The sequence below is a fragment of the Schistocerca piceifrons genome, chromosome X, assembly GCF_021461385.2.
Source record: "Schistocerca piceifrons isolate TAMUIC-IGC-003096 chromosome X, iqSchPice1.1, whole genome shotgun sequence".
NCBI classification, from domain to species: Eukaryota; Metazoa; Arthropoda; class Insecta; order Orthoptera; family Acrididae; genus Schistocerca; species Schistocerca piceifrons.
The window spans coordinates 782395670-782411237 of NC_060149.1; the positions used below are offsets into that span (position 1 = coordinate 782395670).

A 15568-nucleotide genomic window follows, 5' to 3' on the forward strand; every position below is an offset into this window, starting at 1 on the left:
ATTGGATCTTTGGATGGGCAGGAAGCTATGCAACATCAGCAACCACAGCTTTTTCTGAAGTTCTGGAGGGGAGTACAGGTGGCAAAATAACTGCTTCAGTAGAAGTTCATTGACAAATGTAGGTGTTAGTGCTGTCACCAGCAACCTCCATTTGTGCAGCACCATTGGCTTTTTGCCCTGGCTGTTTAAGAACTGTAGCATATGAGGTAGCAAATGTTGGGGGCAGCATGGCTTTACTCATCTTTTTGGCCTCACCATGTAACATGTGCTTCACAATCTTAAGATCTTGTATCTTCCATTCTTCAAAATATAGGCTGGAGTCCCTACTCCAGACAGGGTGAGAAGCAATTCACACAATTCAAAGGAGAAGAACATATGACTCTTTCATAGACAGCCTTACCACATTTGCCACAAATGGCTTCTCCTTTACACCCAAGAGTAGTATGGCCAAATTGCTGGCATTTGAAATGGCACATTGGGTTCAGAATATATGGTCACATAGTTAGGCAAAGGAAACCTGCCTTAACATGCCCACTAAGTTTTGTGCTACTGAGTATCATGAGAAATGACTCAGACCTTTCAAGATCCCCATCTACCCTCTCCATTATTTTTTGCACATTGACTATTCTTTTTGGAGCCCACTCATCTTTCAATTCCTCGTTTGGAATGTCCACCAGATCCCTGCACATCACACCACCTTTGCTGTAATTCGAAGTGGTGTTCAGTCCAGTTTTGAGGGCATATTCCCCATGGCATTCAGCTTTCTGGAGGTTCTTAACTTGTTGGGAACTAGTAGTTTCCACCAACAGTGTCCCATTATGCAATCACTTTACTGATTTTAGAGTGCCAGCAATGCCTTTTAACCCTTTTTGAATATAGAAAGGTGAAACTTTCTCGAAGCTGCCACCTTTCCTTATCACTATTAAGAACATTTTCTGATTACTTATATGTGTTCTGTTACTAGACCCTAAATTTAGAATCAGGAGGACTTGCTTCAAGAGCCCTCTTTTGTGATTGGGTGCTAGTACCTACCAGTGGCCCACCCTTTCTACTGGGAGGAAGAAAAGAAAATTTCAAGAGTTCCATCTTGGATCCATGAGTAGCTAGACCTAGACAGAGCTGTGCATGCCTAGGTAAGCCTTATACAACTGAGGTCTGGTAGGTTACCTGAAGGTTGCTGCTAATGACTGTTCCACCTCAATAGCCATGCATCTCATCAGTGCACAACATACCTTGAGATTGAGGGGGTTGTTGCAGAGGTTTTTACCATCCTTGTGATCCAGGTGGTCAAGCCAAGACCCCCATTCCCCGTGACACACAACGTTCCACTGCCGTGCCGCACAATGGTCGTTGAAGCACACTCAGAGCTTGCGGTGACAAAAAGACTGATGGCGTTTACCAGTCCCCACCTCAGGAGCCCTGGGGTCACCAAGCCAGTACACAGGAAATGAATACTGAGCCCCTGAGGGTCCAACTTCCATCTCTTATCTGTGCCCCCCCCCCCTTTTCACAATAATACAGACCATGCTGCACTTTTTTGAATTTTTTTCATGTTCTCAGTCAATTATATCTGGTAAGGATCCAATACCATGCAAGCAATGCTCCAGAAGAAGATTGACTAGGGTTGTGTTAGCAGTGTCTTTAATAGATTTGTTGCATGTTCTAAGTATTCTGCCATTGTGGTTTGCCTCATTAACACCATTTGCTGTGTGATGGTTCCAGTTTAAGTAGTTTGTAATTGTAATACCACAGTATTTAGTTGACTCAACAACTTTTGAATTTGTGTAATTTATCATATAACTGAAATTTAATGATTTTTTTTTTTATTAAACTTGTTAAGGACCTCCACACATTTTATTGTTTATGATCAACTGCCTCTTTTAGCAGCACAATGATATTGCCAGGTCAAAACCACAATCAAGTTGAAATCTGAATGCTGTGTCAATGAAATACAAAACTTAGAACTGAATGGATGCATGGATTGATGGGGTTAAAGGGACCAAACTATGAGGTCATTGGTACCTAAATTCTGTGTATGTCAAACTAAGACAAATCCTGCTGAACTCAGTTGTACCAAAGAATCAAGGAAACAAAGAGATGGAAGAAAGTAGAAGTGAGAGAGGGGTAAATGAGTGAAGGTGGGAGCACTGTCACACCCATAAAGTAGCTGGCAGCCCCTGAGACATGTTATGTGATGGCAGACACACCTTCTGCATCCAACTGGTGCTTCCACACCCACCATTACCAGAAGGAAACTAACAACATGGAGCAACTGATAAAATTTCAGGAAAGAGGACGATGACATGACAGTAAATCAATGACAAATGTAAAATAATAAGAAGAATTAAAAAGGTGGGAAGGGCAGCACAGCCATGCCAGACTACTGAGTGAGGGCAGCCATGGGGCCCCTGGGTTGGAGCAGTTGATGGAGCACCCCTCCAATGCCTCAACTAGCCAACGAGGCTAATGAGCCCTATTTCAAGGGTAAAATGTAAAACCAGATCAGCCGCTTTTGCATTGCCCACTAGCACCAGAGGTAGCATGTCAGCATGTTTAAGGTTTTGCTGTAAGGAGCCCAAATTAGGGTAGTCCAGCAGGATGTGAGCCACTTTCAGATGAGCGCCACACCGACAGTGGTGTGCATCCTAATGTCAGATGATGTGGCTGTGGATCAGCCGAGTGAACTAGTTGTCAAACCAATTTTCTATTATTGTGTTTTATGATGTGTATTATCACATACTCCTGCCACTAGGAGTGAAATTGTCCTGCCACATTCTATTAATCTGCAGAATACCTGTGTTATTGTTATTGCTGAAATGTTGTAGCATCTAGTTACATATTTAATTTAGATGAAAGTGGGCCACACAGCTGGTATATTTATTTTTTTTTAATGGAATTCCTCCAGCTGTACTTAAGATTTTTTATTTACTTCACTACTAGTTTTGGCGTTGTATCAACACCATCTTCGTGCCCATACACTTTGCTGAAATCAGTTGTGTGTGGCTCAGTCTAGAAATCCATGTGAGATCAACACATGTTGATCTCACTGCAGACTTCTAGACTGAGCCACACACAACTGATTTCAGCAAAGTGTACGGGCCGAAGATGGCATTGACACAACGCCGAAACTAGTAGCAAAGTAAATAAAAAATCTTAAGTACAGCTGGAGGAATTTCATTTTTAATAATTAAAAAAGTTACATATTTCATCAGTTCCTGTGGATGTACACTGACAAAGGTAAAACATAGCAGATTCCCATTTGTTAAAAATGGACATTATATGCCTCTAGATGTTGCGACCAGAAAGCTGAAGTGTTCTGCCAGGTGTCAGTAATTTTTAAAAGAAAGATGGCAGTATCTGGACACAGACATATCTGCAAAAGCGTGCAGCTGAATTTCAGCAATATCAAGGATTCAATACTGATTTCATTAGTAATATTCCAGTGATTTCTCTGGGTCAATGCACACAGATGGATTAAATCCTAGCCCATAACTGGGAAGATCATGTGTGCAGCCTCATAGATGAGGCACTATGTTCCAAACATTCTTTTTCACTTAATTTCATTCACCATAACCAATGTTTTTCGAAAACCTGCAACTATGTCATTCATGCTTCACGTAATGGAAAAACGTACCAGTTATGTATTTTTTCAGGTTTGGCACAACATGTTCTGAAAATTCACTTTCAATGTCCAGTTCAAATATTTACACGAGTACTGAGTGATGTTTGCATATGTGTTGAGGTAATAAGATACTGTGCCTGTTCCATTATGCAGAACACCACACACACGCATATCATCACCTGCTCTGCTTGTTTTTTAAATTTAAATATGTTACAAAGATAGGCCAGGAAAACACATGAAAACATGACACATGATTTTTGTGTGAATTTTGCACTTGACAGTCAGAATAAATTCTCAAAATGAATTGTGCTAAGTGTAAAAAAATACTTAACTGTTGCAGTGCTTCATTATTTAAATAATGATTCCCTTTTGGTATTTTATTTAACTGCACTGGTCAGAGAGAGAGATGGCATTTATGGTATTTTATACATGCGTGGCCTCAACTGTTTCTCTAGACCACCAAGGTATGAGCTTCCATTGAGAAGAGCATGAAGGAAAGGGTATTGCATCTGCAGTGCAGCAGCAGCAGGAGCAGCAACTTTTACCATCCCATTCATTCCTTTCTCCTGCTTGCTTTTAAACAGCACTTCATGACTGTGGGGTTGTTAGCTTATCTAAGAGACCGATCTGGTAAAAAACTGTTAGTTCTTTGGTTCAGTAGAAATAATAGAAAATAAATTTTCACTCTGCAGCAGAGTGCATGCTGATTTGAAGCTTCCTGGCAGATTAAAAATGCATACTGGACTGGGACTCAAACCTCGAACTAGAAGGTAGGAGAAGAGGTATTGGAGGAAGTAATGGTGTGAGGGCAGTCATGAGTCATTCTTGGATATTTCAGACAGTACAGCACTTGCTCATGAAAATCAGGGTCCCAGACCCGAGACCCATTCTGTCACACAATTTTGATCTGCCAGGAAGCTTCAGGAATAATACAATTGGCAAGTGACCACTATCATAAATGTTCCCATGAACATTCAACCTGGTTGTTTGGAGTGAAGCTAACATTGCATATGGTGAGGTCTACAATAGAGTAGGTACCTTAAGCAACACTAAGACATGTTTGGGCTCCTGTTGTTATTAAACAGTGTTTAAATTCCAAGTCTATTCATTCTAATTAACTGTCTTCCACTGGTCTTAATGCTGTTTGTGAAGGAATTGTGTGCCAAAACTGCTTAGTAATAAAAAGGGCGGGAGTTGCAAAGCAGTATCAAATGGAATGAGCACATAAGGAAGGTAGTATGGGAAATGAATGGTCAGCTTCAGTTCATTGTGAGAATTTTAGGAAAGTTCATCTCATCCATAAAGGAGACCATGTATGGTATATTAGTACATCCTACTCTCTAATAATGCTCGGGCATGTGTGATCACCAGCAAGTCAGATTAAAGGAAGACATCAAAGCAATTCAGATACATACTGCTGGATAGGTTACAGGTAGGTTCAATCAGCATGTGAATATTATGGAGATGCATCATAAACTCGAATGGGAATCTCTAGACAGATGATTACATCCTTTTCACAAAAAACTACTGAGAAAGTTTAGAGAACAGGCATTTGAAGCTGACTGCAGAAATATTCTGCTGCCGCTAAGGTACATTTTGCGTAAGGACTACAAAGACAAGAAAACATAAATTATGGGTTGTAAGGAGACACACAGTCAGTCATGTTTCCCTCACTCTATTTGAGAGTGGAACTGGAAAGGAAATGAGTAGTAGTGGTACAAGGGGGTACCCTCCACCATGCACCATATGGTGGCTTGCCAAGTGTGTATGTAGATGTATATAGAGGTAATTGTTCCACAACGCCTGCTATCTCATGGAAAGAGAGAACCTTGGATGGAAAGCAGATGTTGCATACTGTTGTTTGGGTGGAGATTTGGGCATGGATAGTTACTGCTTCTGGTGTAGTGCTAAGTACCACTTGCAAATTGAAAGTGTTTGATCTACCAGGGTGCATACAGCTCCCAATATCCCTCAGTATTGAATCAATTTTCACAAGATTAGTGATATTATCTAATGTAAAGGACAATGTTTTTGAATAATCTCAAATACTGTATTGTTGCTGATACAGGATTGCGCACACACTTAATTTTCATGCAGCACTGTTCCGAAATTTCAACAGACAGATTCAGCACAAAGAAATGTGCTTGAAACACAGACATTGAAAACATCTCATCGCCTGTAAAGCAGGTCTTTGTCCTTCTCGGGTAAAATGTTAACACCATTCCTAATCATTCCAAGTTGGCTTGATTAGTACAAGGTGCAAAATCTCAGTGAAATGATACTTTGAATCATATTGACACTTTCATTGCGGAGGGAAGGTGGAGGGTGTGAGCAACTGATATTCTTATGTCTCTGAATTTATCATATTTTATCAGCTAACATTTTATGAGGGCATGCTAAAAATTAATGCCTCCAAATTTCTTATGTGAAAACTCTTAGAGCTTTTTAAATAAAACAGACTTTATTAATATTCTACACTTTTATTTTTCATGTCTACACATTTGCAAGCCCTCTGTCACTAGAGGGCTCTGAATTATTGTGTGTAACATGGCAACATGTAACACAACTATGTTAGTGCTTGAGTAACTGCATACTGCAATCGAGTTTTGAATTCAAGGAGGTCTTCCACACATGGAGCACCCTCTCCTTTAGCATGACAATACCAGACCATCACTGCTGTGACATTTGAAAAAAATCCGGCACCTTGGATTCACTGTAATTGATCATCCTTCACGCAGTCTCAACTTGACCCCATCCAATTTTCATCTGTTTCCAGAAGTTAATGAACACCTTTCAGGACTTCACTTTGAAAGTGATTAAGTGGTGCAATCAGAGGTGAGGTTGTGGCTTGGTCAACAAAGCCAAACATTTTGCTGTTATACTATCAACAAACTGGTCTCCTTTCGAGAGAAATGTGTTCATTGTCAGGGCAACTATGCTGTGAAATAAATGTGTAGCTGTGAAGAGTAAAGCTTTAGAATGTCAATAACATTTGTTTTATTTAAAAAGTTTTAAGAGTTTTTACATAAAAATTCAGAGGCATTACTTTTAGTATCAAATGACACCATCAGTTGTACTTTTATTTTTATTTTTGATTACCATGACCAGTTTTGGCTACCGAGGCCACTTTCCAGTGGCAACCTGAACAATTTTTCATTAAACTTTTTCCATTGTACCATGTTTTTTCAGTATTGTTCATGTAGCCATAGAAAATCGCTCTGGTGGGGCAAACCGGTCATGCTGCAACTGGTACTATCATTTGATTCCAAGCTGACACTAATCAGTTGAAATCAATTAATCACCTTTTCTTATTGTGGCTACCCCTCCAAGCTTATCCTCAATCTTTTCACAAAGAATAACGGTTTTGTTGTCATAAAGCACTCTCCATTTGCAGATACTGAATCACTTGAGGGGAAAATCTGGAGACTCCTGCCTAAATCAGAACAGTTGGCAGGTATGCATTAGGATAAAACTACTAGTTACACTGAATCACCTGAGATATAGTGGACAGGAATACCTATGGTTTAATAGAAATGTAAATATGATCAAAGAAGCCCACTGTACTCAAATGTACTCAATGGGCAGATTATTTGACACAACAGAACACAGATGGCCAAGAACCAAACAACAAATCTTATTAGGATGAGTAAAATACAAACAAAACAAGTAGAATCAGCAACAGCATCAGATTTTGGTTTATGCAGACAAAAATATGCACAGAAGGTAAACAAAACTGACTTAACTTTTACTACCTGTATACCTCCTGTACAAATGTTCCTGGCAGGAACAGTTAATTAAATCATGCAAAAAAATTTCAGCTGACTACTGTTTATCACTGCATCCATCAGTCAAATTTTTCCCTAAATATGTCAGAAGTAATACGTGAACACAACCATCAAAATGGTTAGAAATATTAGGATGAACTCATGGGGTTACTGCTTCAATATAGCTGACCATAACTGAGAAACAATCAGAAAGTGATAGAAAAATATCACAAAAGCTATTATCACATGCAAAGAAAAACACAGTTTTTCAGCAGCAGATTCATCAGGCTCAAGATCACAGCTGACCTTTCATATCACATCACAGATTGGTGTCAGTAGGACAAACTGTATTGAAACGTACCCGACATGCCATGTTAGAGGTACTGTATTAAACAAACTTCATTCAAGACAAAATAACAAACAACAAAGGCTTGTAGTATAATACCATAAACTCCCAATATGGTTCTGCCCCACTGTCTACATCAACTATGTAAACATCAGGTACTTGGGCCATTGCAGACTGCACTAAACAGTTTGTCTTGAGACAGAGTTCTGAAATTGCAGTCAGTCGTATACACCTACACATACATACAAAAAATGTTACAACTGTGGCTTTAAGCACAGAATTATAACTTAACAACATAAAAATAAAACTTTACTCAATAAAATGAGTAATTTCTGAAAGACTGCTGATACTGTACTAAAATAATACCTGGAATGAGCAAGATATTTGGTCAACAATAATAGTAAACTTCCACAGCCTGCCATTGTCATCATCATTGTATTATTATTATTATTATTATTATTATTATTAAAGAACTTGACAATACACAACAAGGGGATTTGCCTTTAATATTACATAAATACTATTTGTGTCTCACTCTTATGATAACTTATTTCTGCGGACTGCAACGGCTATTTCTGCTTGAATACTTCAAATTGGAATAAGCAATAAGAACGTGTGTATCAGCTTCTTTCTTTCCCTTCTAGAAGCATGGTGGTACCCTGTCTGGATACCTTATAATCCCAGCCCCTCTGAGTCTACCACCAACATTTTATGGTTACTACTTGCCGACACAGCCACAGTCACAGTCACAGTCACAGTCACAGAAAATACGTCACCATTTTGCTCCCCAAATGAGAAGATTAACTCTGAAAAGTTCTCAACGATGGATGATGCCACTCGAGTAACTGGTCCTTGCCTGATCTTTGGGGTGAAGTAAGGCATCCATGCCTCAGAAACTTGGTTGGTTGGTTGACTAAACAGGAAGGTCATCAGTTTGTTTCTCTTGACAGACACACTAAGAAACAAAAATTGCACCAAGAAGGAATTGTCTGAATGGGACAGAAATCTGTGGATGTGACATACACGTACAATAGATTACAATTTCAAGAGAACTGTATTATTTATAAGAAAGAAAGTGCTTCACAAATTGAGCATGTCAGTAACACGCTGGTCCAACTCTGGCCCTTACGCTAGAAGTTATTTGGCTTGGCATTGATCGACAGGAGTTGTTGCATGTCCTCCTCAGTGATATTGTGCCAGACTCTGTCCAATTGGTGCATTACATCATCAAAATCCCAGTCTGGTTGTAGGATGCTGCCCATAATGCTCCAAACTTTCTCATTTGGGGAGAGATCTGGCAGGCATGGAGACAAGAAATAGAAGCTCTGGCCAGATGTATGTGGCCATTACCTTTCTAAAATGTAAACCCACAATGGCCCGACATGAAGGGCAACATAATGGGGTGCAGAGTATCATTGAAGTACTGCTGTGTTCTAAGGGAGCCACGGAATACAACCAAAGGGGTCCTGCTATGAAATGAAATGACATTCCAGACACTCACTCTCTGTTATCAGGCCATATGGTGGGCGACAGTCATGTTGGTGCTACACTGCCATCCGGGGTGTCTCCAGACACATTTTCAGCCTGGAATCTCACTGCCTGGAGAAGAACTGTCTTCAGTGATGAGTCCCACTACGAACTGAGCCCCGATGACCAGCGAAGATGTGTCTGGAGATGCCCTGGACAGTAGTGGGATACCAACCTGATTGTTGCTCACCATACAGCCAGACAATCAGGAGTGATGGTCTGTGGTACCATTTCATTCTGTAGCAGGACCCCTTTGGTTGCCATTTGCAGCACCCTTGAAGTACAGCAGTACACCACATTTTGTTGGCCTTCATGGCAAGTCATCCTGGGCTTACACTCCAGCAAGATAATGCCCGCCTGCACATGGCAAGAGTTTCTACTGCTTGTCTCTCCCCACTTCAGAACATTTGGAGCATTATGGGCAGGACCATCGAACCAGATCAGGATGATGATGATCTAATGCACCATTTGAACAGAATTTGGCATGATATCCCTCAGGACATCCAACAACTGTCACTCAATGAAAAGCTAAACAACTTCTTACATAAGGACCAGAGGTGGACCAACATCTTATTGACTTCTCTTTCCCTTGAATAAATCATCCAATTTTTCTGAAATGTTAACCATTTGTTTGTCCATATATGTACATCACATCTATTGAGTTCTGTCCTATTCAGAAAACTGCTTCACGGTATGTCATTTTCATTGTCTTAGTGTGTATTTCACCTAGAGTTAATGATGCCCACCAGAAATTTCATCAAATTATTGAAGTATGTAGGAGTGGTATCTAGGCATTGAAAGCAATATTTATGCAAGAGCTGTGAAATACTTTAAAGAGAAGTAAATTTACATGGATCGGACCAGTATGGAAATCAGAGAGTAGGCCTCATGTGTGGCAAGAGGAACCCCATCAACACTTGATCCTCTCACTTACCTGATTAAAGGCAAAGACTGTTACACAGTAAATAACTTCTAGCTGGGAGGTTTGTAACATTAAAACTGAGAATGATAGAAAAGCAATGGCTATCAATTGGACTGATGATAACAAATGAAGTGAGAGAAATAACAACGTCAGTAGGTGGATGGGGCACGTGAGTGTCCTCTGGGGCTTTGCATGCAATGGGGGCTGCTCCTAAAACAGCTGTCCCACCTCTTACCCGTTATAGTCAGTGCTCAAGAGGGGAACAGTACGCACTATTTATTGTAGTGCTACAACTAAAACAGAAAATGGGATCAGGTACAAAAAAAGGGGCTAACTGCATCTAAAAGCTATTAGAATAAGAGTGCTTGCCGCCCAGCTGGCAAAGGAGGTAGGGTCGGGGGTCCCCAGACCTAGCATGTAGTGTGAGATGCACCGACCTCAACCGCTCTGTCTTTGCCATGAAAACAGTTTGAAACATTACGTCTGAGAATAAAAACCACTTTCAGGAAGAAAACTGAGAACCAGTTCAGCTGTCCACGAGTCATCCAGCACTATTAGAGGTAAAGAATCTGGAAGAACATGTTTAGTATGGAGAACCGCAAGGAGGGTGCATTCCAGCAGTATCTGAGCTACTGTCTATGAGGTTCCTCAATCACAATATGGAAACAGTTCACTTTATTTGTGCACAACATCTTGTGAATAACAGATGTGCACGAACAGATCGATTTCATCTTCCAAGACTTCTGAAACACGTTCAACACTGTATCACATTGTCGATTATTAACCAAAATATCATCAAATTGATTAATTTCACAAATATGTAATGGCTTGAGGAGTATTTGTGTACAAGAACTCAGTTCCTTATAAGGGACTGCAAATGTTCCACAAAAATGAAGGAATCATAGGAGGACATCTAATGTTTTCAATGTGCAAAAACTGTTTATACAATAGGATCTGCAGCACTATAAGACTGTTTGTTGATGATGCTGTTGTCTATAGGAAAGTATCATCATTGAATTTGGTAAAAAAAATCCACTTAGTGTAATGGCAGCTCTCTGCAAATGTGGATAAAGTAACATCATGCCTGTAACTCGGACAAAGAACTGTACAGTATCAAATTAGATGTGAATATCCTGAGCAAATTACATTGTGTAAGTATTTTGGGATAATACTAAGATGCAATATTAAATGGGGCAATCATGTAATTACAGTATCAGGGAGGTTGAATGGAAGAATTAGATTTGTTGGAGGGGTTCTGGGAAAGTAGAGTGCATCGGCAAAGAAAATCACATTAACAACATTAGTATGGCCAATTCTAGTGAGTTGTTGCAATGTGTGGAGTGTTTATCAAGCAGGATGATGACAGACATCGAACAAAATCACAGACGTGCTTCAAGGGTTGTAACAGGTTGGTATAGCCCATTTGAAGGTGTAAAAGAAATGCTTGGTGCATTCTTGAATGAAAGATGAAACTGTGTTGAATAAATTTAAGAACCTTTATTTAAAGAAAAATGTGTAAATATTATGCTCCCACCAATGTGTACCTTACATATGGTTATCTAGAATGAGATATGAGAAATTAGGATGCATGCAGATGTAAAGAGTTGTTTTTCCCCTCCTCACTCGATATGTGAATGGAATAGGACAGAAAAATCAATAACATCAGCATTTAAAATCTGCAAATGATCTTTGAAGAATTTTGGAAAAAGAGAGAGCCCAGAGGAATGGAAAGTAACCCTAGTACAAACACTGCAAAAAGAAGGTAAGATTAAGATGCTGACAATTACAGAGGCACATCTCTTCTAACAATTGCTTATAAAATATTATCTAAAATACTACTGGACAGAGAACTATTCTTCTCAATGGACAGTTGGGCGAATAATGACATCGGTTTGGAAATTTTCTGAACATATTTTCAACCTGAAGTCTTTAACTTGTCACAGATCCATCAACTCAAAAGACATAGTCATAATATTTACTGGTCTCAAAAATGCCTTTTGACTCTGTCAATACAGAAACCCTTGATAAAGTAATCTGTAAATTAGTGTTAAATCTAAATTGCCAAACCTAATCTGTGAAACCTTTAAAGAGAGAAACTCTCAAGTAAAACTTATGGATCCGGTACCCTGACACTTATAAAGTAAAACATGTGTTAGACGAGGTGATGACTTATCTCCATTCCTCCTCAACCAAATCTTGGAAAAATATAAAGCTCTGGAATGAAAAACTTTAAAACACAAAATACTACCACTCATGCTGGGAATAAAGATGTCACATTACAATGGCCTGGCATTTGCCAATGATTTTCCTGTACCTTCTCCAAGACCATCAAATACAGCAACACAAGTCAGTTTCCTCCAAAAGATAGCAAACTTGACAGGCTTAAAGGAATCTACACAGAAAAATCAAAATTTATGGCAAGAGGACTGAGTGAAAACTTTTAAGAACAGATTTTGATCCAATAGAAAAGGTAAAGGAATTCAGATATGTGGGGGGGGGGGGGGGGGGGTAACAGTCCAAAACAAGTAACAGAAAGATCTGCTGTACAGGAAATGATACACAAGATGAGAAGATCTTATGGTATAATTAAAACCGAAAACTCTTGAAAGAAAGCACTATATACAGTAGTGAAACCAGGATGTCTATATGCCAGTACTTATTTAGTTCTGAATTATGAATTTTAAGAATATAAATGAAGCTATTAGGTACTATAAGAACTTTAGAATTTTGGAAACTAAGAACACTAAATTTATCAGAACATAGGAAACATATAACATCAGAAACAATGAGAAACATGACATTGCTACTTTTTGGACATATCTGCAAAACAGCTGGCACTAGAGGAACCAACAGGATCTTAAAATATCATTGGTGAAAAAAGGTCAACAACAACCTAGAGTCAAGAGATCAAGAAAGTCTTGGAAAGAAACGTGTGAGATTAGAAGAAGTAATAGAACACAGTACAGCGAGTGTTCATCAGAGAGAAGGGTATCCTCAAGTGTGCCCCAGGGAAGCATGGTAGGATCTCTAGTTTTCGATATACATAAACAATCTGATTGCTAGAATGAGCAGCAATCTGCAACTGTTTGCCGCTGATGCTGTAGGGTACAATAATTGTCATCATCAAGTGACTGTAGGAGGATACCAAATGACTTACACAATATTTCTAGTTGGTGTGATGTTGGCTCACTCTAAATGTTGAAAAACTTAAGCTAATGCAGATGAGTAGGAAAAACAATCTTGTAATATTCAAATACAGTATTAGTGGTGTGTTACTTGACATAGTCATGGTGATTAAATATCGAGTATAATGTTGCAAAGTGATATGAAATAGAATGGACATATAAAGTTCACTGCAGTGGAGACAAATGGTCAACTTCAGTTATAAGGATGATTATTGGAAAGTGTACCCCATCCTTAAATGACTGTTACAACGCATTCTTGAGCATCGCTCCAATGTTAGGGATATCCACCAGGTTGGATTAAAGGAAGACATCATAGTAGTTCGGAGGTGCCTTGTTATGTTCTCTACTGGAACTCATGATCAATACATGCTCATTATGGAAATGCTCTGTGAACTCAAATGAAAATCAATGGTGGAAAGATGATGATCTTTTTGTGAAACATTACTAAATAAGTTTAGAGAACCTCCATTTGCCACTGACTGCTGAACGATTCTACTGCCACCAGTGTACAATGAGAGACAAAAAGATTGGCCTGCCTGAATAATTTAGAGTCCAAGAACAGAACTTAGGATGCTAGAATTGTGGACAGTGACACTTCTGAAACTGCGAATGCACTGTGGAGCTTCACCAAATAGAAGCACTATAATAGTTTTGTTACAGTATATGTCAAGATTCATTGCAGTTTAACTCATTGTATCATTTCTTTTGAAAATCATTATTTGAGCGCATAGAAACAGTTGAAATACAAGAACTCCACATTGGTAGAATTACTAAAGCATTTCCCTTCTGTTTCACTGGCTGAGTGGCTAGGCTGACAGTTTACGAAAATAGAGGACGAGCATTCAAATTTAACTAGAGTCAATTGTCTTTTTTTATTTAGACCTATGCAGGTAATATTTTAAATCTTAATTTGCTGCAAACTGTGCAGTTGTAAGCTTTTCTAGGTTCCACATTCTTTCAAAAGATTCCATTTTATAACAGTCCAATCTTTAAACAAACAGACAAATGATCATAGTAAAAATATTGAAAATGGATGTATTTATTTGTAAATGTTTCAACCACCACATGATATCTCTACAGTTTTTGGCTAAGAGAAACGTATCAGCTGACTGGCATATTTTTCTAAGTTCTTAAGTGCACTTTACACGAGTGAGTGGATGTGCCTTCCAGTCTCTGTTGTTTCAGTTTAATATCCGTGCTTCAACTACAATAGGCCTATTCAACATTACGCTAAAAAGAAGAGAGATCGGTTGCACCTTGATAGTGTTTCGGCTTACTGTACTGGTAGCTGTAATATTTATCGGATCAAATCCCACTGCAGCATTTTTTTTTTTTTTTAATCACATCCCATAATGTTTCGTGCTTTATTACTTTCTGTTATTAAATTACATTTTCTTTTTTCACTTTTTTCAATATTCTCTTCAGTAAATAACTAATTATGGTTTGTAAATTTGGTGTCTAAAAATAATCTTCCTTGGAAAGTAATATTCATCTGAACTCCCATAAAAATAAAAATAATATTCCTCGGAGGGTGATATTCATCCGACTTCCCATAAAAATACAAATAATATAGTAGCAAATAGATTCGTATTTTGAAATTAATATTGTTGGCCTAATAACTATGTAGTCCTTTTACAGAAAAAAGGAATAAAATAAAATGAAGAGTAGGCTATGTATGGCTTCAGCATTTTGTCCACATGCCATTGACATCAAGAACAGCTTGGATGCTTCAAGGCATAGAATTGACAAGACTATGGAGAAAGTCCTCATCCATGGCAATTGTCTCCCATGAAGAATGAAACAAATCCCATAGCGCATTCACATTTCCTGGAGGAAGGTCTGGCCAATTGTCCCACAAAGTCGTCTTCCAAGTTGAGTCCATACTTGCTCTCTGGGATTGAGATCCGGGGGCTTTGGGGGCCACAGTAGGCACTGAATAATATTCTGCCTCCTTTGAAACCAGTTCTCGATCGAGAAGCTAGTGTGTTATGGATGATTATCCTGTTGGTAATTGAGATGTCCTTAAAGGGTACTAAAGTCAAGCTCCAGAGATGATTAAATTTTCAAGGAAATGTTCATAGCACGCTGAAATGAACTTGCCTTGGATACGTTCCAAAGTTCCTGCACCCATGTAAGACATCCAGCTCCAACATTTCACACTTATGCATCTACTTCTAGCACATCTGGCCATGAAGTGCGCAT

At 38.9% G+C, this 15568-nt stretch overlaps 1 protein-coding gene across 5 annotated transcripts in view; it reads right to left on the reverse strand.

Annotated features, from left to right (window-relative positions):
* Window positions 1-15568, reverse strand: part of LOC124722134 (inositol hexakisphosphate and diphosphoinositol-pentakisphosphate kinase) — a 577166-nt gene that overhangs the window by 415982 nt on the left and 145616 nt on the right. The window contains exon 2 of one of the 5 annotated variants that reach the window (XM_047247340.1): window positions 7832-7964. The exons of the other annotated variants lie outside the window; for them this stretch is intronic. Within the exon in view, the coding sequence (XP_047103296.1) occupies window positions 7832-7900 (69 nt within the window). The 5' untranslated portion in view covers window positions 7901-7964. The remainder of the gene's footprint in view (window positions 1-7831; window positions 7965-15568) is intronic. 5 annotated transcript variants of the gene reach the window in all.